Below are 25492 nucleotides of genomic sequence, written 5' to 3'. Positions count from 1 at the left end.
GCCATCTCCAACTTTGGTTGGGCGATGCAGAATTTAAGTTGTGTTCTCAGGGAGGCTGGGGTCTGGCGAGGCATTGAGCATGGAGTGCCCTCAGGACCCCTCTCTGTGGTTCTCTGCTCCTCACTGGTCCTCCTTCTGGAGCCTGACAGATGTTACTGACCATAGTGAATCCGGTCATCAGCGCGTCCTGCCCACCTGACCCACAGCGAGCCCAGCTGAGCTCACAGAGAAGCTGCCCTACACACAACCTTGCATTTCTCGGCAACTCAAGGCCATGGCTGCTCACAGCAACGTTTAAATGTTTGGGCTCCACACGATGGAATGGCCTTGGACCCCACTCAGACCGCTGAGAGGCTGCCCACACAAGCTGTGTGCACACCTGAGCACCTAGGGGTTGGGTAGGGCACCTGTTCTTCCTCCTGCTGCCCTGGAAGCCCACTGTCAACAGTCCACCAGGGTTCTGGGGACGGATGCCAGCCTCTTCCTAAGCCCCTGCCCTCCCTAGTCAAGGGCACAAACCCTCCTGAGTCAATGAAGGCTTTGGTGCAGGCATCTACCAAAAAACAGACAAGGAGATGACCAAATGACCAGTTCGTGGGAGGTACTAAATTCTAGAAAGTCTTAGCAACCACGACGGTCCTGGTGCTCAGTGGCCAGCAGCTGGCGCTGGTCTAGTCAGCTGCCTGCCCCGTGCCTTGGACGCTCCTGCCAGGCCTCCCCCACTCCCAGCTGTGCCCACCAGTCCCTCTCATTTCTTCCCCCAGGAGGCCCATCCTCCACCCCCACCCCTTGCTCTGATTATAGACTTCCAACTTCCCGGAAGGGACAGCGCTAATTGGCTCCCCAAAGACTCCAAAGGTTGTTATAATCTCAGCACAAACTTGGCCTGACCCAGATCCTGCTGCAGAAGGAAAGTGAGCCAGTGGCCTGTGGTCCCCTGACATTCCACACGGCTAAAACTGTCTCGCAGAAAGGGAAAACATCTACCAGTATGTTATGTCAGTGCAAGCTGGTGCTTTAACTGAGCTAACCTGCATTATTCTTCCTCAATTCAATGAAATTCATTTGTATGTAGAGGTATTCAAACTGGACAGGAAACAGGGGTAGCTGAGCTTGACCAACTGACCTCTCCGGCCTCGGGTGCCTTGTCAACAGGAGAAAACGTAAGACTACACCAGACGAAATGCGTTCCTGTGCCCGCGGTCTAGAACACTCTACATGTGAGAGGCCCAGATGTCACTCTGATATAGAGATGGATATGGGTATAATTATTGGTGATATAGATAATATAGGCATGGATATGGTTTTAGATATGGATAGAGATGTTGTCGCTGAATCGACTCCAACTCAAGGCGACCTTATGTATAACAGAAAGGAAACTTTGCCTGGTCCTGCACCATCTTCAGGGTGGTTGATGTGCTCCAGTCCATTGTTACAGCTATTGTGTCAATCCACCTCAGTATAAACTAGTTCAGCAAAACCAGTGGCCTTCGACCCTGGCTGCGGATTAGAACCACCAGGGATCTTTCAAAAGGCACTTGTGCCCAGCCCACTCCTAGGACCAATTAAATCTGAATTTTTGAGGAAGTTTGTAAGCCTCCCCAGGTGATTCCAATAGGCAGCCAGATTGAGGACAATTGAAAAATGTGGGAAAACCTCCGGGGCTACTCTTGCTGAAGGTTGGAGCTCAGCCCTCTAGTGACCAGAAAGTCACATCTACCTGACACAGAGATTCTCCTTCTTGGAAAGTGCTGAATAATCATATCCAGAATCCTGCTATCCAACTCTTTGTTTATTCTTTGCAAACAATGGCCCTTTCCCACTAGTCTAGGCAGCCAAATCAATAGGACAGTCGACCAGATCTTGTCTCTCTTTAGCTTACTCCACTTCGGAAGACACTTGTAGTCACTCTGCTCAGACTTGCTCTCCTCCTCATCTCCGCATCCCCAGAATTACAGTTCATCTTGTGGGCAGGGCTTTTTCTGCAGGCAGCTGGTATTGTCCACCATGCTCAGCTTCTTGTAAGTTCCACACCCACAAGATGGGCTTTCCTTGATCTCTTCACCAATTCCCAAGGGCTCCTTACTGTGGCCCCCTAGATTTTCATGAGAAGTGGTGGTCCCAGTTGCCCCATCTCCTATGCCTAGAAGTTTTTGGCTCATTCCCTGCCCCTCATTTGAAACCAATGAGGGGGTCTAACTGACGTCTCTGGCCTCCTTGACTAAACTCCTTCTTTTAGACTGTCCCAGCCAACCTCTATTTCAGGTCATTGTATCTCACGACTGGGCTACCGAATGCAAGACTTCTGGTTCGCTCCTCCATGTCTTAGTTTCTGCTGTAAAAGAAATACTACAAGTGGGTGGCTTTGATGAACAGAAATTGCTTTTTCACGGTTCAGGAGGCTAGGAGTCTGAATTCAAGGCACTGACTCTAGGGAAGGCTGTCTTTCTGTCAGCTCTGGTGGAAGAGCTTTGTCTCTCGGCTTCTGTTCCTCAATTCTTTGGCAATCTCCATGCAGCATCTATCTTTCCCACATGTGTGCTTGCTTGTCTGTGTCTCATCTGTTCCTTTTATGTCTCAAAAGTGATTAGGTTTAGGACACACCCTACACTAATATGACCTCATTGATATAAGAGAAACCCCTATTCCCAAATGGGATTACATCCATAGGTATAAGGGTTAGAATTCCCACACATATTTTGGAGGAACAAAATTCAATCCATAACACTCCAATTTTCCTTTCCCCTCCCTTGAACTTACATAGGAGCAGTTGATGATCTGTTCTGCAGTCGGCCCTGGCTTTGTTCTAACTGATGATTTTGAACTTCCCCATCGTCTCTTTCCACAGATGTAGTCAATTTGATTTCTAGGTATTCCATCTGGTGAATGTTTATAGTCACCGTTTATGTTGCTGAAAAAAGGTATTTCCAGTGAAAAGGTCGTCAGTCTTGTAAAATTCTTTCATGCTATCTCTGGCGTCCTTTCTATCACTAAGGCCATATTTTCCAACTACTGATCCTTCTTTGTTTCCAACTTTCGCATTCCAATTACCAGTAATTATCAATGCATCTTGATTGCATGTTTAATCAATTTCAGACTGCAGAAGTTGGTAAAAATCTTCAGTTTCTTCATCTTTGATATTAGTGGTTGGTGGGTAAATTTGAATAATAGCCATATTAATTCATCTTTCTTATAGGCATATGGATATTATCCTATCACCGGCAGTATTGTACTTCAGTATAGATCTTGAATTGTTCTTTTTGATAATGAATGTGACGCCGTTCTGCTTCAATTTGTCATTCACAGCATAGTAGACCATATGATTGTCCAATACAAAATGGCCAATACCAGTCCCTTTCAATATCATTCAGCTCACTAATGCCTTCAAGCATTCCATTTCATTTTTTGACAACTTCCAACTTTCCTAGATTCATACTTCATATATTCCCACGTTCCAATTACTAATTGATGTTTCAAGCTGTTTCTTCTCAGTTTGAGTCATACCACATCAGCAAATGAAGGTTCCAAAAGCTTTACTCCATCCATGTCATTAAGGTCAATTCTACTTTGAGGAGGCAGCTCTTCTCCAGTCATATTTTGAGTGTCTTCCAACCTGAGGAGCTCATCTTCTGACACTATACCAGCCAACGTTCTTCTGCTAGTCACAAGGTTTTCATTGGCCAATTTTTTTAGAAGTAGTTCACCAGGTCCTTCTTCCTAGTTCATCTCAGTCTGCAAGCTCCACTGAAACCTGTCCACCATGGGTGACCCTGCTGATATTTGAAATACTGGTGGCATATCTCCCAGCATCACAACAACACACAAGCCACCACAGTACGACAAACTGACAGACGAGTGGTGGGTGCTTAGATAGCATGAGAAAAAAATGGGGCGTATGGCAGGGCACTCAGAGAGAAGGGAGAGGGCCAGAGTGGCATAGCACATTCGTGACACACAAATGCTCCTTCTGTTTCTGATTTTAGCCAAGTTGTGATACATGCAACTCTCTGCTGGATGAAAATGGCTTTGTATGTGCAAAGATGGCACATGGACCCATCCTCTCAGTTTAGGCTAAAGGCTCCCTAGATTTTGGCATGCCTCCAGGCCTCCTCCTCCTACAGAATGTGTTTTCAAAGAGGTCTTCGAGCCCAAGCAGTTAAGTGATGGAAAAACACAAATGCAATAAAAGCTCAAGGCAAGTTTATCCCTTTCAAAGAGGGGTGGTTTATATTAATTTTGTTACTGAAGAAGAAAATGATGAAGATGCAATTCAATTTAGACTGAGCTGAGAGCTCATTCAATCATGGAATCAATATCCTGGTTCTGAGAAATATCGCTGCTATTCAGAGTCAAGAGGATTAAGGAACCAGGGGCCAAGACAAAGCTTGAGAGGCCAAGAAATACAACTCAGGGCTGTTTGGCCCAAGCGCTGGAAGATTCCTACAACTGTTGGGAGCATTTGGGACAGTCTTAAAGTCCAGTCCAGGCCTGAATCTACTTTGGCCTCAGTTGCTAATTTGGCTGTTTCCATCCCTTAGCTTACCAGATCCTGCTGATAAGTTATCTTTCTTGTGCTTTAGCAGGTTGAGATGGGCTTTGAAGGGAGATTCTGGCTCTGTTCAGGTTGACAAGAAATCCCAGGATCTTTATATGATAGAAGGGTCTCTTCAGAAGCCTATCCTTTTGTCAGGTCCATAGGGTACCTGTCCTCAGGGTCTCATGGGAGAAGTTGCTGGATACCTTCTCCTTCTCTGTCCCCATGACCACCCCTAGTCCTCTCCAATGTGGAGTCAACGTCATTCTCCATGCCACCTTCACCCATCCTCCTGTACCCCTTCCCTGCCTTTGTCCCCACCATCCTCCAGCATTGACTTAGGGGCCAAGGCACAAAGGGAAGGAGAAGAGGAGAAGGAAGAGGGCCTTACTTGTTCTTTGTGTCCCCCAGAGGAGGGAGGGAGAGGAGAAATGGGGAAGGGCAGTGGGGAAAGGGGAGGGAGGATGCAAAGGTAGCTTTCTTACTATCCTCTCTCTCAGGTCTACTGGACTTTCCTCCCTCCACCCACTACTCCTCCCTGTCAGTGGTGTTTATGGCAGGGAGAAGGATGAGAAAGTGAAGGGAAGAAGGAAAGAGAAAACAGAAAAGGAAGAGGTGGCCACCATCTCACCATCCCTCTCCACCACCCCTTCACGCCTGTTCCCTCTCCAGGCCAGTACTCAACTCCTTTCCTCCTGGGGCGTGGACTAGGGTGCAAAGCCCAGTTCCAGCACTCACTCACTGCATGTGGTTCTCAGGGAGTTCCCTGATCTCGCTTAGCTTTAAGCTGCTCATATGTGTGAACCCATGAGGCAGAGGGTTGCTGGTAGAATCGAATGGAATGATGAGATTACTCTGCTTAGCCCAGGCGTTAGGCAGTTAAAGGAGGCCATTGGCATTGATGTTGACTGAGTGCCCCTCCGGGGGTGGGAGCAGGGGGCACCCCCACCCGTGGAACACCAGCTAATTGGAGGGGCTGTGCTCTGCACTTGGTGCCACCTTTCAAACCCACATGGTTCTGAATAAGATCTTTTGTAATCTAGTCCAGGACCCAAACACCATTTATGAGGTAGTCTCTGTGAACAAATGAACCCCAGATCCAAATAACCGACTTCCAAGAGACTTTTTCAAATAGGGCCTTTTCCTGGGGAGGGGCAGGGGACTCATGAAAGGGAAGGGATGGACTCACTTCTTGATGCTCTGTGCACATTGGAGTCCCTTGTGGGGCAAGACAGGAACTCTAGACAACAATGGATTGTCTGTCCACCGCCCGTAGGGTCATGCAGTTTTAGCTCTTTTTTATTTTTATACTTTATTAGTTACCTATAGCCATTAAACCACAGATGTTACCCCCAGTTAGTCACTGCTAAGAGTTTGGAATCCCTGGGTGGTGCAAACGGTTAACACACTCAGCTGCTAACCAAAAGGTTGGAGGTTTGAGTTCACCCAGAGGTGCTGAGGGAGAAACTCCTGGCAATTTACTTCCAAAACATCAGCCATTGAAAACCCTATGGAGCACAGTTCTACTCTGACATCCATGGGGTCACCATGAGTCGGAGTTAATTCCATGACAACTGATACTGGTATCCTTCCATATTCTCTGTACTTTCTTTTTCCAGAAATGGGCTCATTATATATTACCCTGCCACTTGCTGTTTTTACCTAATAAGATGTCATGAGCATCCATTCAGGTCAATGCTTGCACACTTCATCATTTTAGCAATTTAATAACACTCCACGATATGGTACCTGTGTCAACCATCCTTGTTGATGGATGCTTAGCGTGTTTCTAGTGCTTAGACATTCAAACAGTTTGGTAACACACATGCTTTCAAAGCATGTTGTTGTTAGATGCTGTCGAGTTGGTTCCAACTCATAGCAACCCTATGGACAACAAAACGAAACACTGCCCAGGTCTGCGCCATCCTCACAATCATTGCTGTTTGAGCCCATTGTTGCAGCCACTGTGTCAATCCATCTCATTCAGTCTTCCTCTTTTTCGCCGACCCTCTACTTTACCAAGCATGATGTCCTTCTTCAGGGACTGGTCCCTCCTGCTAACATGTCCAAAGTATGTGAGATGAAGTCTCACTGTCCTCGCTACTGAGAAGCATTCTGTCTGTGCTGCTTCCAACACAGAATTGTTTGTTCTCCTGGCAGTCCATGGTATATTCAAGATTCTTTGCCAACACTATAATTCAAAGCTGAATTCTTATTCGGTCTTCCTTATTCATTGTCCAGCTTTCACATGCATATGAGGTGAGTGGGTCAGACGCACCTTAGTCCTCAAAGTGACATCTTTGCTTTTTAACACTTTAAAGTGGTCTTTTGCAGCAGATTTCTTGGCTGCCGCTTCCACGGGCATTGATTGGAGATCCAAGTAAAATGAAATCCTCGACAAATTCAATCTTTTCTCCATTTATCATAATGTTGCTTATCGGTCCAGTTGTGAGGATTTTTGTTTTATGCTGAAGTGTAATCCATACTGAAAACTGTAGACTTTGATTATCAGTAAGTGCTTCAAGTCCTCTTTGCTTTCAGCAAGCAAAGTTGTGTCATCTGCATATCGCAGGTCTTCAGTTCCTTGAGGGCAGGGCCATTTTTGTCTTGTTTACTTCTATGTCCCCAGCACCTGACTACAGTAGGTGCTCAATAAATATTTATTGAATGAATGACATGAACAAATGACATCTGAGTATATCCTCAGCTGTTTTATTGTCATAAGGGGCCATTGAATGGATTTCAACTTGTAACTAACCCATGTGACAGACCCCATCAGGTTTTCTAGGCTGTAATCTTTATGGGAGCAGATTGCCAGTTCTTTCTCCTGTGGAGCTGCTGACTGGGTTCGAACTGCCAACCTTTTGGTTAGCAGCCAAGCACTTAAAGGTTGCGCCACCAGGGCTCCTTGTATCCTTAGGTACTGGCGTTTAATTCTGATACATTTTTCCTAAATTTATTTGCTGAGACAAATTCATGTTTTAAATTTTAATAGGTATTGCTAGATTACTTTCTCCAAGGTGGTGGCAATTAATACCCCCAGCAGCCATATTTGTGAGAGCTGATTTCTCTGTGCCCTTTGTCACTCCTGTTATCAGTGTTTTAAACTTTAGCTAAACTGCTGGGTTAAGAAAAAAAAAAAAGAGCATGTTTTGTGAAGCTTACTTCTTTTTTGATTATTAATGGATATTGTCAATTCCTATTCGCTGCCTATTTTTCTATTGACTTAATTGTCTTTTTTACCCCTTTGCCTTGAATATAAGTGATAGTTACTTTTTTTGTCAGTTATGTGTTGCCAATATTCTCTCCCCACCCACTGAGGGTCTCATGATCACTGGGGATGGCAGTGCTAAGATACAAGCGCATTTTCGACTCAGTTACTGACACCATCCTCTGTTGTTCATCTGGGGGAGGCAGCTGCCATGAGCTCAAACCAAGAGAAACAGAGAGGGAGCCCACCCGCAACAGTCAGTGTCAACCGGATGCTCCACCTTTGATTGGTAGCAGTATCTGATACTGAAATTTGTTTTGTTGGCCAAGTATGCGCATTATAGAGGAAGTGCATCATTTAAATGATGTATTTAAAGTATTTACAAGTCTGCATGAGGAAGCTCAGAACGTCCAAAGAAATGAATGTAAAAAAAAAGAAAACAAACCTGCATCCATTGAATTTTAATTCATTCTAGAGTGCTTATCTCTCCAACCAGACCTGAGCAAACGTCCTTGACAGCATCTTACAGCAGAACTGTCTTCTCTTTTACAGCACTCCGTACAAAGTGAGACCAGTGGCAATCAAGCAACTGTCTGGTAAGGCTATCATTTTCAAAATTATAAGGAAAAAAAAAAGCTCGAGCCTGCCTCTGTGATTGAAAATATATTAAGTAAGCCTTTGGATCTAAAACCCTATGCTACTCCAGAATCTAAAACCTTAAACAACTGCGGAGGTTCTGCCCATGACAATCTTGAAACCCTCGGGGACATGTCTCCTCCCCTGTCCCCGGGACTTAGCACACACTGGGTGACATTCCACTCCTGTCTTCTTGGGTCTAGTGTCTGTTCTCCCCATTCAGACTGTGAGTCACAACTCCTGGCCCACAGGGTGCCTCATCCATCAAGGGTATGTTTTTTTTTTAACCCCGTTTCCTTTTGGACTTTTTAATTACTTTTTATTACGTGTGATTTGTGCATAATAAAATGCCACCACTTAAGGGCATATTTCCATGAGTTTTGAACATTTTATAGATCCTTGTAACTATCATCAAAATCAAAATGCAGAACATTTACGTCACCTGGAAAAAGTTCTCTCGTGTCCCTTCCCAGTTAACCCTTCCTCCCCCGACACCTGGCCTCAGTCAATAACTAACCTACTTTCTGACATTAAAGATTAGACTTGCCCTTTGTAGAGTTTCATATAAAAGGAATCACATCGTATCTGGACTCTTGTTTGACTAAACGTAAAGTGTTTGAGATTTATCCGTGTTGTTGCATGTATCAATAGCTCATTTCTTTTCATCACTGACTAGTATCCCATGGTATGGATGGATCACACTCACCGGTTGATGGACTTTTGGGTTGTTTCCAGTTTTGAGCTTTTATGAATAAGGCTGTTATGAGCATATTTGTGGGGACATATATTTTTTATTTCTCTTGAATAAGTACCTAGGATTGCTGGATCATGTGGTTATGTATATGTTTTACTTCATCAGAAATGGCCAGATTTTTTTTTCCCGAAGTGGCTGTACCATTTTGCATTCCCACCCACACTGTCTGAATGTTCCCGTTGCTTCACCTTCTTATCAACGCTTGGTATTGTCAGGCTTTTTCTTTTTTTAATCATCCTAATGGGTACGCAGTGGTATTGCATTATGGTTTTAATTTACGTCTCCCTAATGTTTAACGAGGAAACCCTGGTGGTGTAGTGGTTAAGTGCTACGGCTGCTACCCAAAAGGCTGGCAGTTCAAATCCACCAGGCGCTCCTTGGAAACTCTATGGGGCGGTTCTGCTCTGTCTTTCAGGGTCACTATGAGTCGGAATCAAGTCGACGGCGATGGGTTTGGTTTTTTGGGTTTTTTTAACGTTTAATGACAGCGAGCGTCTTTTATTTACTGACCATTCCTGTGTCTTCTTTTATGAAATATTGGTTCAGATCTTTTGTGATTTTTGTTATTGTTGTTAGGTTTCTTTCCTTCTTGTTATTGAACTGTGTGCGTTCCTGACATATTTGGAAATATAATTATTTTTTTTCTCCGAGTCTGCAACTTGCCTTTTTCACTTTCTTATTGATGTATTTCAATGTTTTAAAATTCTTCTCAGCTCAGCTTATCCATTTTGTTCTTTTATGGTTTGTTCTTTTTTGTGTCCTACCTAAAAAATTTTAGTTTATCCCACAGTTGTGAAGTTTTCTCCTGGACGTTTTATACTTTTAGCTTTTACATTTAGTGCTGTGGTCCATTTTGAGTTAATTTTTGTGTATGGCATGAAGTAAAAATTGAGGTTTAGTTTCCTTTTTAAAAAATTAATTTTAAGTTTTGTAAGATTGTTGGTTACTGAATAAAATTCTGAAGCATCGATACTATGCTAGGTGGTGTGTGCATAAGGCACTTATGAATTAGTGCCTCAGTTTCTCATCTTTAAAGTAGGAATATTTACACATGAGCACTAAAACCGGTTGCCATTGAGTGGATTCTGACTCATAGTGACCCTATAGGACAGAGTAGAACTGCCCCGTAGAGTTTCCAAGCAATGGCTAGTAGATTCGAACTGCTGACCTTTTGGTTCACAGCCGTAGCTCTTAACGAATGCGCCATCAGGGCTCCACATGAACACTGTGCTTTAAATTTTTTTTTATGCTTGAGTAGCTCTTAATGAAAACTATTGATTCAATGTTTTGATGGTGGATGTTAGAATAAAATATGGGTTCTAACTTTTTCCAGTATGGAAATAGCTTTTTAGCGTAAAAAGCTTATGAAGTCCCTGATTTAATAGTACAATTTTTTTTAGATTACTATTAAGTAAATCCCAGATTTTCTTTGTATTTCACCAGTTTTTCTCCTTATGTCCTTTTCCTGTTCCAGGATCCAATCCACAACCCCACATGCATTTCGTTGTGACGTCCCCCTGTCTCCTCTGGTCTGTGACAGTTTCTCCGTCTTTCCTTGTTTGCCATGACCTTGGCAGTCCTGAAAAGTCTGTAGATTCTCCCCCCGTCTGGGTTTGTCTTGATATTTTCCTCATGATCAGCCTGGGGTGTGGGCTTTTGGAAAGAATCCATGAGCACATGATATCCACATGGCAGCACTGATTTCTCCACTGTAAAGCTCCTATGTATCCCTCTCCTTACTCTATTCTTTGGAAGCAAGTCACTAAATCTAGCCTGTCTTCAAAAGAGAGAGAGAAGAATTAAGGTTTATTCTTTTCTATGCAGCTATCCACTTGGTCCTGCACTATTTGTTGAAAAGACAATCCTGTCCTCCATCGAATTACCATGACACCTTTGTGGAAAATCAATTGACCATGTATGTGTGAATCTTTTATGGACTCCCTATCCTGCTCCATTAATAAACATGTCTGTCCTTAAGCCAACACCACACTGTCTTCATTACTGTCGATTTTGTAAGTTTTAAAATCAGATAATGTAAGCCCTTCAATTTCTTTCTTCTTTTTACGGAATGTTTTGCATATTCCAGATCACTTTTATTTCTAAATACATTTTAGAATCAGTCTGTCAATTTCTATAATTTTGACTGAAATTATATTAAATATATAGAATGATTTGGGACGAATTTATATCTTGGTATCTTTATAACACTGAGTCTTTTGATTCTTGAACATGATATATCTCTCAATTTATTTAGGTTTCCTTTAATGTCTCTTAATACTGTTTTGTAGTTGTCAGTGTGAAGTTCTTGAGTATATGTTGATAAATTTATCACTAAGTATTTCATATTTTAAAGAGCCATGGTGGCACAGTGGTTAAGTGCTCGTTAGCTAACCGGAAGATCGGTGGTTCCAACACACCAGTCTGCTTCCGTAAAGATTACAGCCTTGGAAACCCTATAGGGCAGTTCTACTCCGTCATATAGGGTCCCTGTGAGTCGGAAATGGGTTTATTTCATATTTTAATCCTATTGTAAACGGATTTAAATTTCAGTTTCCAATAGCTTGTTTTTAGTTTCTAGAAATACAAGAGGTTTTTGTGTATTTACCTTGCTGAACTCATTTATTAGCTGTAGTACTTTTTTGGTAGATCCCCTGTGGTTTTCTACATAGATGATCATGTCATCGGCAAATAGAGAACTGCTTCTTCTTTTTAAATCTGGGTGTCTTTTGTTCATTTTTCCTTGCCTTATTGTGCTGGTTAAGACATCTAGTAGGACAGAAGGTGTAAGAATAGAGATCCTTGCTTTGTTCACAATCTTGGCGAAAATGCATGAAGTCTTTACCATGAATTATGACATTAACTGTGGGTATATTTGTCAGTGCCCTTTATCAGGTTGAGGGCTTTCTCCCCCTCATTCCTAGTTTGCCAAGAGCTTTCATCATGAACTGATGTTGAATTTTGTCAAATGCTGTTTCTGCAGTATTGTAATGATCATGTTTTTTTTCTCTCTGTTCTAATTGATTTTAAGGTGTTAAACCAACTTTGCACTTCTAGTATAAACTCCATTTGGTCATATGTTATCCTTTTATTTTGAATTCAATTTGCAAGTATTTTGTTAAGGACCTTTGCATCTGTATTAATGAGGGATATTGGTCTATAGTTTACTTACAATATGTTCATCTGGTTTTGGTATTATAGTAATGCTGGCCTCATAAAATGAGTTGGGAAGTGTTCTCTCCTCCTTTATCTTCTGAAAGAGTTTACATAGGGTAGGTAGTATTTCTTCCTTAAACGTTTGATAGAATTCACCAGTGAATCCATCTGGCTTAGGAGTTTCTTTGTGGGAAGCTTTTTAATTATTAATTCCTTTTCTTTAATCACTGGGGATATTTAGTGTTTCTGTTTCTTTTGGGGTCAGTTTTAGAAAGTCGTCTCCACTTCATCTAAGTGCCATCTAAAATTGTTTTGGCATGATGTAATTCATAACATTTTGTTATAATTCTTTATTTGTCTGTAGGATCATAATGATGCCCCCCTTCTAAATATTAGCAATTTGTATCTTCTCCTTTTTTAAATTAATCAGCCTAGCTAGGGACTTCTCAGTTGTTTTTTGTTTGTCTGTTTGTTTACAAAGGGTCAGCTTTGGGCTTCATTGGTTTTCTCTATTATTTATCTGAATTCCTATTTCACTGATTTCTCGTCTTATCTTTGTTATTTCCTTTCTTCTACTCACTCCAGGTTTAATTTGCTCTTCTTTTTCTAGCGTCTAAAGATGGAAGCTGATCATTGATTTTAGACCTTTCTTTTTTATGTACCATAATAGTTTAATGCTAAAGATTTCCCTCTAAGCATACTTTAGCTATAGCTCATAAATTTTAATATGCTATGTTTTTACTTTTATTTCATTGAAAATCCATAGCTCTTAACCACGGCACTGCCAGGGCCCCTTAGTTCAAAATATTTTCTAATTTGCCTTGCAGTTTCTTCTTTGACACACATGTTACTTAGAAATGTAGTTATTATTTAATTTCCAAATAATTGGGTATTTTCCAGATCTATTTCTGTTGACTTCAAAGTTAATTCCATTGTGATTTAAAAAAAAAAAAAGACTCTGTAAGAATTCAATTTTTTTTTTAATTTATTGAAACACATGATGTATCTTGGTGACTGTTCCATGTGCACTTGAGAAGAATATGTATTCTGTTGTTATAGAGTGGAGTATTATATAAATGTCAACTAGGTCAAGTTTGTGTTCAAGTTCTTTCTATCTTCACTTATTATTATTATTTTTTGTCTACTTGTTCTATCAATTATTGAGAGATGAGTATTGAAATCTCCAACAATAATTGTGGATTTGTTTATTTTCTGAGTTCTGACAGTTTTTGCTTCATGTATTTCCAAGTTCTTTGATTGTATACATACTTCTTTAGGATTGCTGAGTCTTCCTGATGGATCAACTCTTTTGTCCTTATGAAAATTTGCCATTTATTCTTGGTTCTATTCCTTGTTTTAAAGACTTCTTTATCTGACGTTAATATAGCCACTCCAGCTTTCTTATGTTTAGTGCTTGTATGTTATATCCTTTTCCATCTTTCACTTCTAATATATCTGTGACTTTATATTTAAAGTGAATTTTGTGTAGCTAGCATATAGTTTGGGTCTTGCCTTTTATAAAGTCTGGCAATTTCAGCCTTTTAACTGGAGATTTTTAACTATTTATATTAAATGTAATTAAGATATTATTGGGTTTAACTCTGTTGTTAGCGACCCCATGTACAACAGAATGAAATGTTGCCTGGTCCTGTGCCATCCTCACAATCGTTGCTATGTTTGAGTCCATTGTTGCAGCCACTGTGTCAATCCATCTCATTGAAGGTCTTCCTCTTTTTCCCGACCCTCTACTTTACCAAGCATGATGTCTTTCTCCAGGGACCGGTTCCTCCTGATAACATGTCCAAAATACGTAAGATGAAGTCTCACCATCCTCCCTTCTAAGGAGCATTCTGACTGTACTTCTTCCAAGACAGATTTGTTTGTTCTTCTGGCAGTCCATGGTAGATCCAATATTTTTCACCAATACGATAATTTAAAGGCATCCATTCTTCTTTGGTCTTCCTTATTCATTGTTCAGCTTTCACACACATATAAGGCAATTGAAAATACCATGGTTTGGGTCAGGTACACCCTAATCCTCAAGGTGACATCTTTGCTTTTTAACACTTTAAAGAGTCCTTTTGCAGCAGATTTGCCAAATGCAATACATCGTTTGATTTCTTGACTGCTACTTCGTGAGTATTGATTGTGGGTCCAAGTAACATAAAATCCTTGACAACTTCAGTATTTTCTGTTTATCGTGAAGTTGATTATTGGTCCAATTGTAAAGATTTTTGTTTTCTTTATGTTGAGGTATAATCCATACTGAAGATTGTAGTCTTTGATCTTCTTCAGTAAGCACTTCAAGTCCTCTTCACTTTCAGCAAGTAAGGTTGTGTCATCTGCATATCACAGGTTGCTAAGGAGTCATCCTCCAAGCCTGATGCCCCATTCTTCTTCTTATAGTCAGCTTCTCAGATTATTTGCTCAGTCTATAGATTGAATAAGTATGGTCAAAGGATACTACCCTGACACACACCTTTTCTGATTTTAAACCACACAGTATCCCCTTGTTCTGTTCAAATGACTGTCTCTTTTTCTGTGTACAGGTTCTGCATGGGCACAATTAAGTGTTTAACTCTACTATCTTTTTATTCATTTTTTCATTTGTCCCAGCTGTTCTTTATTGCTTTTTTCCTCTGTTTTACTACTTCTTTTCAATACTGATCATTTTTTTTAATTCCATTTTTCCTCCACTCTTGGTTTATTAGCATGTATCTTTTATTTCTTTGTAGTTTCTCTTGGCTTTATAATTCGTGTCTTTAACTTACCACAGTCTACCTTCAAATTTCATTACACTGCTTTACTGCATTTTAAGTCTCTTACAACAGTATACTTTCATTTTTCCCTCCTGTACTTTGTGCTTTATGTCAGACATTTTACTTCTACATACGTTTTACACCCTATAACGCACTGTTATTTGCTTGTTTGTTTGTTTTAAAAGGTTAGTTATATATTTTTAATTAAAAAATGAGAAAATTTTTTATATTTACCTCTAGAACTCTTTATTTCTTTGTGTAGATCTATGTTCATACATACACCTTTTGTCATTTTCCTTCTGCCTGATGAACTTCCTTTAACATTTCTTGTATTGCTGGTCAACAGATACTTTATGTTTTGGTCTGAAAAAGTTTTTACTTAACATTCAGATTGGAAGGGTATTTTTTTCTGAACATAGAATTTAATTCTGACAGTTTTTCAGCATGTTTTTAAATATGTTTCTTTGTTGTCTTTGGTATAGTTTCTGGCGAGAAATCTGCAGTAAGTCTTATCTTTGTTTCTCTGCACATAATGTATTTTTTTCCTCTATCTGTCAAAGATTTTCTCTTATCACTGGTTTTCAGGAATTTGATTATGATGGGCCTTGGTGTGGTTTTTTATTTGTGTTTAATCTGCTTGAGATTCGTTGTGGTTCTCAGATCTCTGTGCTTATATTTTGCATCAAATTTAGAAAATTTTCAGCCATTATTTCTTCAAACTTTTTCTGCCCTGCTCTCTTTCTCTCCTCTTCTTCTGGTACCCTAATTATATGTATAGTAGACAGCTTTATAGTGTCTCATAGGTCACACAGATGCTGTTCATTTTTTTTTTCCAGTCTTTTTTCTCTCATTGCTTTACTTTTATTAGATTCTGTTGTTGTATCTTCAATTCCAATGATCTTTTCTTCTACAGTATCTAATGTTCTGTTAATCTTATTTAGTGAAATTTTCATTTCAGATATTGTATTTTTCACTCCTAGAAATTTAATTTTGCTCCTTTTTCATCTCTTCCATCTTTCTCCTCACGATGTTCATATTTTCCTTTAAATACTTATATGTAGTTATAATACTGTTTTAACATCATTGTCTGCTAGTTTCATCCTCTGTCATATCTGAGTCTGTTTCTGTCGACTGATTTTTCTCTTGAATGTGTGTCTTTCTTATTTTTACATGTCTGGTAAATTTTGATTGAAGCTAATCGTGAATGTCATATAGTTGAGCATCTGGATTTGGTTTTCTCCCTTTAAAGAATGTTGGGCTCTGTTCTGACAAGCAGTTAAGTCACTTCCAAATCACTCTATGCTTCTGAGGCCTGTTTTCAAGCTTTTCTAGGATGAGTCTAGAGGACGGTTACTCCAGGGGTAGCTCAGTCTTACTGGTAAGACATGATTCCTCTGGGGTCTCCACCACACTCCTGGTGGTGAAACCCAACATTCTCCACTCTGCCTGTTTGGAGCTCAAAAATTTGTAGATGAAGTTGGAGGATGCTCGGGGGTAGATCATGTAGGTCCTTGAATGTCATTGGAAGGACTTTAGCTTTTATATTGAGTTACATGGGGAACTATTGGAAGGTTCAAGCAGAGAAATGGCATAATCATACCTATATTTTAAGATGCTTACTCTGACTGCTGTGTTGAGAATAGACTATCAGGGTCGGGGAGGGCAAAGGTAGAAGCAGGGAGATCCATGAGGAGGCAGCTGCAGTCATTCACATGGGAGATGTTGGAAATCCAGGCAAGGGTGGGGACAGTGGAGTCAGTGAGGAATGGTCAGATTCTGGGTATGTTCTAAAAGAAGAGCCAAGATTATTTTCTGGTCGAGTGGAAGTGGAACATAAGGAGTCAACAATACCTTCAAGGCTCTGGCCTGAGCAACAGAAGGATGGAATGCCACTACCTGAGATTGTGGAGCTGGGGGTACAGCGAGTTTGGGGAGAATAAAAGAATCTCAGTTTTGGACGCATTAAGCTTGGTCTGCTTTTTAGATATCCAGATGGAGATGTTTAGTGGACAATGTCTAGGGGAGCCTAGAGCTCCCTCTCCACTGGTGATGAGAAATGGGGGGTCGTCAGCATGGAGATGGTGTTTAAAGCCATGGGGCCTGATGAGATCACCAAGGAGGAAGGGAGCCAGAGAGAAGGAAGGGGCCAAGAACTGAACCTTGGAAGACCCCACCATTGAGACAGGACTCCATCTGAAGAAGGACACTAGTGACCTGCCACCACCCAGATCAGAGTGATCAGAAAAATAAAGCTATGAGGAGCAAAGAAACAAATAGGCTAATCATGGGGGCTAGAGGGACAGAGATTATTTTAGGAAAAGGAAGACTTAGGGTTAGAGTTAGGGATAGGGTTAGGTATGACAGCTGTGTTCAAATAATTGCAAGATTATCACTAGGGGGAGAATAAAGATTGACTTTTGTGTAACTTTGGGACCCAACTAGGTCCAATGGGAGACTGACATGGGCTCAGTAAGTAAAAGAACTTAAAAGTTAGAGCCACTTGTAAATCACATTGGCTGCTTGAAAGGAGTGAGTGCCTACTCCCTGGAGGAGTTCAGGAAAAGGGTGAGTGGCCACATGCTGTGGGAGACACCAGTGGGCCGCTGAGCCACTTGCCCTCTGCAGCCCCTCCCAAAGCTGGGATCCTAGGAGCTTCAAAGAGGTTTGAAAAATAAAATGGGCTGCAGAGTACAAAGGATTATATTATCAGCAGAGTCTGTTTAGTGAAGGAGCAATAAGAAGCAGTTCTTCTAAATGTGGCAGAATGAGAAAAAAAATTAAGAAACCGCTGAGCCTCAAGTCTTAGCACAATTTTTAAAAAGAGGAGTGGGGGTAGGGGAGCTGTCTTGAAGCATGAGGCAAAGATAGCACCCATGGGAATGTGAACTTGAGAATTTCCACAGGGCCCAGGCTCTTCCCTACCTTACCCCAGCACAAGGCCCTGCACGTAATAGGTGCTTACTGCATTTGTTGGGCCTCACATACGCAGACTGGAAGGACAGGAGAGCAGGATAAATTACTGCTGGTCTGGGTTCTTTAGAGGTGATAAATAGCCAAGCAAAAGGCTTGTACCTGGCCTCAGGTCTGCTCTGTTGCTCTGAATCAGTCCAGGAGTGCCCAGTCTTCTCTGCAGTAGGAAGGAGCTGTTTCCAAAGACTCTGTGTTTTCCCTGCAGTCAATACCCCCCATTGAACAGGCCTTCCCTTCCTCTGTGCACATCATTCGCCACACTGACACCACCTGGCCCTGGTGCACGGGGACTCCTTCCCTTCAAATGTGCCTTTACTTCAGGTGTTTCTCTTGGGGACAAAGGCTGTGTCAGGTAGACCTCCGTGGCTCAGTGAGAAATGCATTTTAATATCGTCTTTTCCTTTTGGGACCTGTTCTTAGGGATCTTTAAGTCTGTGGCTGTCTCTGTGTGTTGTGGATTGAATTGTGGCCCCCACAAAGAGATGTTGAAATTCTAACACCTGTACCTGTGTATATGACCTTGTTTAGAAATAGGATTTTTCTTTTGTTATCAGTGAAGTTAATGAGGTCATGCCGGAGGAGGGCGGGTCCTAAATCCCTTGTGAGTGGTGTCTTATAAAAGAGAAGAAGAGACGTGAAACAGAATCATACTGAGGTGAAGACAGCACTTGGGGATCCATCTACAAGCCGAGGAACGCCAAGAAATGCCCGGGGCTACCAGAGCTGAAAGAGACAAGGAAGGATCTTTCCTAGAGTCGATAGAGCACAGCCCTGCTGAGACCCGCAATTCAGACTTTGAGACTCCAGAATTGTAAGAAAATTAACTTCTGTCTTCTAAAGCCACCCACTTGGTGGTATTTTGCTATGGGAGTCCTAGAAAACTAAGACACTGTGGAATAACCTTCAATCTCTCATCCATTTGGCCTTGCTTCCCAGAGCCTCTGAGCCTTTCTCCAAGTTCAGCAATTAGTCTTGATAATGCAGTCATGAGTTAGGGCCTGTGCATAGCCCCAGCCGCCCTTGAGTCAACAGGCCACGTTTATAATGGCAATAAACAGAACCCCAAAGGAGGAAGCCAGAGCCCTCTGTTTCCAGGCTAAACTCACGGCTTCTGGGCCCAACTCCATGCAGCCCCTAAATCCAGCCTTTCCTGGGGCCCCCCCCTCTTCCCTTGCTGACCGTGCAGGTGGACCTGGCTCCATAAATGCTTCTAAATGTCCTGGTGAAAACAGTATAAACAGTACAGGGGTAGATTAACCAGTAAGCAAGGTACGCATTGGCTTAATTGTGTTAATTTACTAATCTGTAGTGCGCAATTTCACATGGGTTTCACTACATCTTTGTGCCAGTTGTAAATAGCATTGGCTGCTTGAAAGCTTTGCTGTTTTGCTGCAAAGATATTCAGCAATGAGTAAAGGAAGGCGCCCTGTGAAAAACGTGACTTTTCATAGAAAAGGAGGGTAGGGGACCCTGGCGTGGGCACCCCACGCTGCTGTCCTGTGAAGGCACCGTCAGTGAGCCACTGAGACTGCTCATGGGGACAGTAAACAGCCCCCGAGAGAAGGGCAATCGAAAAGCTCCATTTCTCCAGGATAAAGCAAACTTAAGGACTCCCATAAATATGGAAGCTTCGTGTTTACCAAATACCTTTTTCGAAAAAAGATTCTCTTGAGCTAATCACGGGAGATAATCATGCTGATAGACGGCTCTTGCCTTTATGAATGAAATGAGTTAATAGCAACTACAGAAACTACAGCACGGGCTTTTATGCACCATTTTATGGGGATAGTACAAATTCTTTTGAAAACCTCTGAATGATCAGTCATTTGTATTCATGTAAGCAGCACTTCGCAAACGATGGAGTTTTCCAAATGAGAAAACGCATTATTTCTGTCTACAGACTGTAATGGTGTACCTGTTATGTGCCCTTTGCCTGCTAGGAGCTGACTGGAGAGAAATCATTGCCATAATAGTGCTCTAGTACTAATTAAAGGAGCTCTGGTGGCACGATGGTTAAGCACTCAGCTGCTAACCAAAAGGTCAGTCATTCGAACCCACCCAGCAGCTCTGCAGGAGAAAAGACAGCCTAGGAAACCCTATGGGGCAGTTCTACTCTGTCACATGGGAGCACCATAAGTTGAAATTGACTTGACAGCACCTAACAATAACAACAACATTGCCAGTGAACGATTGACTAGGTAGCCACTGCAGCCAGAGCTTTGTAAGAAAGGACAAGTCCCTGGGAGAATGAACTGGTCTGTCCAACCTGGTCTGAAGGTCTGTGGGTGGCACAAATGTTTGCTCTCCACTACTAGCCTAAAGTTGGTGGTTCGAACCCACCCAGCGGCTCCGTGGAAGAAAGGCCTGGTGTTCTGCTGCTGTAAAGATTACGGCCAAGAGAACCCTATGGAGCACAGTTCTACTCTGTAACACACGGGGTCGTCATGAGTCAGAATCAACTCAATGGCAACAGGTTTTTGTTTCTTCGTTGTTGTCCTGTTCTGAGGCATGAGGGGCAGAAGTCTCTCAGAAGGCATGACAGGTATGAGACTTGAGTCTGGGTATGCACAGTACGGCCTCAAGGATTTCATTCCTTTTTTTGGCCAAAGGGCACCTGCGTTTCTTGCCGTAGCAGAACTAGAAGTAAAGAGAACTCCAACTTCATAAGCCCGTAGGACCTGCGGGAGTGTTTACTCCAGAAGCCCAGGACCCTCACTATTTTCTCGGCAGCGATTAAGCCACTGAGTCATTCTTAAGCTAATGGAGAGTATCTTAGGCTTCAGAACTAAAAATAGGACCCTGCTGTAGGGATGTGGATTCTGATTGTTCTCCTCCATTTCCCTGCCCTTCCCTAGGACCAAGGACAGAGTCATAGTAGCACCCCATCACTGCCCAGCCACGCCTCTGCCAGCCTCTGTCCTGGCCCAGGTCTGTAGGGAGCCCCACAGAGGGCCATACGCCATGGCACGCACACCACGGGGCCCTGGCTGCACGTGGCTGGCACAGGCTGTCTACCCGGGCAGATATAGTGGGTGACTCAAAGCCTTCCTATTTCCAGCAGCTTCACTGTCACTGCTGTTTCCAAGGAAGGACAATGAATGGTGGGCCATAGAGACACCTCCAGAGCATCCACAGAGCACGTGCCTGTGCTTCTGCTGGTCAAAGGTGGCAAGTGGCCAGCAGGGCATGGCGGCTTGGCTGGCTATGCGTCGGATGATGCTCTGAATCCTGACAGAAGGCCAGCAGCCCTGCCCACAGGCACACCAGCCCCTTTCCCCTGGGAGACGCCCTGGCTGCCCTTTGCAGAGACTCTTCCTGGTTTAGAGGGGGTCCTCCTGCCTCAAGCTCCAAGGCAGCCAGGCCAAAAGGCCCATCTGTATCTTGCTGCGTGAGCTGCTGGCGTCAATGGGCAGGCTCCGGAGCATCTACTTGGAGTCTTTCCGAAAAACCCCATTGGAACCTACTGCTCCATTGAAGAAGCGAAGGTCCCCGTTGGCACCTGAGTTGCAGCTTGCTGAAATCTCAATGCCACAAAACGCTGCTTCTGAAAGGGCTTCGGGGACAACAACGGGACCCCAGTTGGGGAATGCCACCAGCTTCCTAGGGCTCTGAACTTCCTAGGGCTGCTGTAACAAAATACCACCAAGTTGGGGGTTTTAAACAATAGAGATTTACGGTCTCACCATTCTGGAGGAGGCTAGGAGTCCAAAAACAGGGTGTTAGCCATGTTGATTCCTTCTGAGGCTCCGAGGGAGGATCTGTTCCATGCCTCTCTCTCTCTCTCTCCCAGCTTCTGGTGGCCCCAGGTGTTCCTTGGCTCATAGCTGACCATGACAGGGCATCCTCCGTCTGTCTCCCCTTCTTTTATTTCTTTTATAAGGACACCAGTCATATTGGATTAGGTCACACACTACTCCAATATGACCTCGGGTAACTTAATAACCTCCTCAAAGACCCTATTGTCCAACGCGGTCAAGTTCACAGGGACAGAGGTTAGAACTTCAACCTATCATTTCAGGGGGACACCAATCCATAAGAATGATCAAATGCATTAAAAGCTCAGCCACTTGGAAGGGAAGGGAAGGGCCTGAGATGAAGGCTGAACATCAACAGGCAGCAGATGCTGTGGTCCCCTCGGCCCACCCAGGGTCCCTGCCCTTGGATGGAAAGTTCTTATGCCTGCTAATGACTCCTACCTCCAGCCTCTGAATCCCCTGCCTGAGGACTTCTTCTGTCTGGGGCAGGCCAGATGTTCTGGGGAGTTAAGGCCCCCGAGAGCAGCCCTCCCTCAGATGGAGGGAGCTTGCTTGCCCACAATGGGGCAGTTCTCTGATGTGCTTCTATGCGGTTGCTTCTACTCAGCTCAGAGCGAATGAGCTGCAGTTGTCCACAGGGGTACACTCCTCATCAGCTCAGTAGTTGTGGGCTTGCTTCTCTTCCTTGCCTCAATTCCCCACTGCTTCCCAGGGCCTCCTAGGACCACCTCCCAAATGGTTCTGCTTTCGTGTACCCAAATTAAGAGCTTTAGACTAAGGGAAGGGGAGTGTCTGGGTGAAGGGCTGGTCTGACCAGCTCCATCCACTGGCCAGCTGGATAAAATGGCCTTGGGAAAACTACTTAACCTCCCTGAGCTTCAATTTCTCCTTGCAGAATAAGAATCCTAATACATACCTTGCATGGCTGGTAGGAGGATAAATGAAGTAATTTATGTAAAATGCTTAGCACAGTGCCTGCACTCTGTAAGTGCTCGCTCCATAAATGGAAGCTATCATTTTGAATAACCTCGAGGGCACTTCTGAGTGGCTAAGGTGAAATCTCCCTGGAACTGCTGAATTTTAAGAGGACAGGAGTGCTTCAGAAGATCTAAAACGACACACACGGAGGGCTGGCTCTATTTTCATTTGGAAGCCAAGTTAATGCTTGGAATTTGAGCCCAAGTATGTTGCTTATGAGCAGTAATAATGCTTCTTAATGGTATTTTCTATTTTTAGTGCTGTTGCATTCCAAAGAGCTTTATAATCATAGCCTGAGTCATCCTTACGTGCATTATTTTGAAATCAAAAAGGGTGCAGCATATAAACATGAGAAATAACCATTTCTCCTGTGATGCATCTGCAGGGCTTTCTCTGTCTCCTTTGTAGTTCTTAGGTGCCATCGAGTCGCTTCGGACTCATAGCGACCCTACATACAGCAGAACAAAACACCACCCGGTCCTGCACCATCGTCAAGATCATTGTTATGCTTGAGCCCATTGTTGCAGTCACTGTGTCAATCCATCTCATTGAGGGTCTTCATCTTTTTCGCTGACCCTCTACTTTACCAAGCATGATGTCCTTCTCCAGGGACTGATCCCTGCTGATAACATGTTCAAAGTATGTGAGATGTAGTCTCTCCATCCTTACTTCTAAGGAGCATTCTGGTTGTACTTCTTCCAAGACCGATATGTTCGTTCTTCTGGCAGGATATTCAGTATTTTCACTAACACCATAATTCAAAGGCATCAATTCTTCTTTGGTCTTCCTTATTCATCCTCCAGGTTTCGCATGCATATGAGGTGACTGAAAACATCATGGCTTGGCTCAGGCGCACCCTAGTCTTCAAGGTGACATCTTTGCTTTTCAACACTTTAAAGAGGTCTTTTGCAGCAGATTTGCCCAGTGCAATGTGTCTTCTGATCTTTTAACTGCTGCTGTCATGGGTATTGATTGTGGATCCAAGTAAAATGAAATCCTTGACAACTTCAGTCTTTTCTCCGTTTATCATGATGTTGCTTGTTGGTCCAGTTGTGAGGATTTTTGTTTTCTTTATGTTGAGGTGTAATCCATACTGAAGGCTGTGGTCTTTGATCTTCATCAGTAAGTGCTTCAAGTCCTCTTCACTTTCAGCAAGCAAGGTTATGTCATCTGCATAATGCAGGTTGTTAATGAGTCTTCCTCCAATCCTGATGCCATATTCTTCTTCATATAGTCCAGCTTCTTGGATTATTTGCTCAGCATACAGATTGAATAGGTATGGTGAAAGGAGAAAACGCTGACTCAACCTTTCCTGACTTTAAACCATGCAGCATTCCCTTGTTCTGTTTGAACGACTGCCTCTTGATCTATGCACAGGTTCCTCATGAGCACAATTAGGTGTTCTGGAATTCCCATTCTTTGCAATGTTATCCATAATTTGTTATGATTCACACAGTGGGATCCCTTTGCATAGTCAATAAAACACAGGTAAACATCATTCTGCTTTCAGCCAGGGTCCGTCTCCTTGGCTGTATGGGATTGTGTGTTCACACACACCCTGGGGTGCACTAGCTGGCAGACAGTGGCACTTGACACACCACCGTGAGTGATGAGGGACGCAAACAATAGTACCAAAAAAACAAAATAAAGCCTGTTGCCCTCGAGTTGATTCCAACTCCTAGTGACCCTGTAAAACTGCCCCATAGGGTTTCCAAAGCTGTAATCTGCCACATCTTTCTCCCACAGAGCAGCTGGTAGGTTTAAACCACTTACCTACTGCATCATCAGGGCTCCTTAAACAGTAATACGAAGGCCTTCAAATATATGTATCATGGCTACAGAATTTAGTATAGTGAAGATGGTGACATCGAAACATTGTTGAGTACCTCAAAGACGCAAACATTCGGACAGTTCTCTCTTTGCCTCTAAGCATTTGTGAGAACGAGACATGACCCCCACACATCCACATCCTATCTGCCTGTGCAGTGAAATACCCAGATCTTAACTGGACAATTTGATGAGTTTTGATAAAAGTATTGTTGTTGTTGTGACCCCGTCCATGTTTGCCAGAAAGAAACGTTGTGCAATCCTGCACCATCTTCATGATTGTTGGTGTGCTCAAGACCATTGTTGCAGCCATTGTATATTTTGAGTGCCTTCCAACCTAAGGGACTCATCTTCTAACGGTATATTGGACAATATTCTGTTGTGATCCATAGGGTTTTCATTGGCTAATTTTTGGAAGTAGATAGTCAGGCCTTTCTTCCTAGTTTGTTTTAGTCTGGAAGCTGGAATTTGAAATACCACTGACATAACTTCCAGCATCATAGCAACACACAAACTGACAGACAAGTGGTGGGATAAAAGTATACATGCATATAACCATCACCCCAATCAAGATATAAAACATTTTCATCACCCCAGAAAAACTTCCTTGTGCCTTTTTCTGGTCAGTCCCCACACACCATAAGAAACCACTGTTCTGACCTCTAATTCCAAAGATTCCTTTTGCCTGTTCTTGAATTTCATGTAAATGGAATCTTACAGTATGTACTCTTTCATATTTGGCTTCTTTCCCTCAGCATAATGTTTTTGTGATTTATCCATGTAGTTTATATTTTTATTGCTTAGTCATACTTTGAATCACATGGGGTTGCCATGAATCAGAATTGACTCGATGGCAACTGGAAATATTCAAAAGTAGTCCACAATTTGCTTATTAATTCTCCTGTTGGGTTTTTT

The 25492-nt window shown here is 42.7% G+C and overlaps 1 protein-coding gene across 1 annotated transcript in view; it reads left to right on the top strand.

Annotated features, from left to right (window-relative positions):
- Window positions 1-25492, top strand: part of PDE9A (phosphodiesterase 9A) — a 152526-nt gene that overhangs the window by 42876 nt on the left and 84158 nt on the right. The window contains exon 4 of the mRNA XM_004384867.2: window positions 8298-8341. Within this exon, the coding sequence (XP_004384924.1) occupies window positions 8298-8341 (44 nt within the window). The remainder of the gene's footprint in view (window positions 1-8297; window positions 8342-25492) is intronic.

The sequence above is a fragment of the Trichechus manatus genome, unplaced genomic scaffold (genome assembly GCF_000243295.1).
Source record: "Trichechus manatus latirostris isolate Lorelei unplaced genomic scaffold, TriManLat1.0 scaffold00128, whole genome shotgun sequence".
NCBI lineage: Eukaryota > Metazoa > Chordata > Mammalia > Sirenia > Trichechidae > Trichechus > Trichechus manatus.
This window is presented reverse-complemented; position numbering and strand designations above follow the sequence as displayed.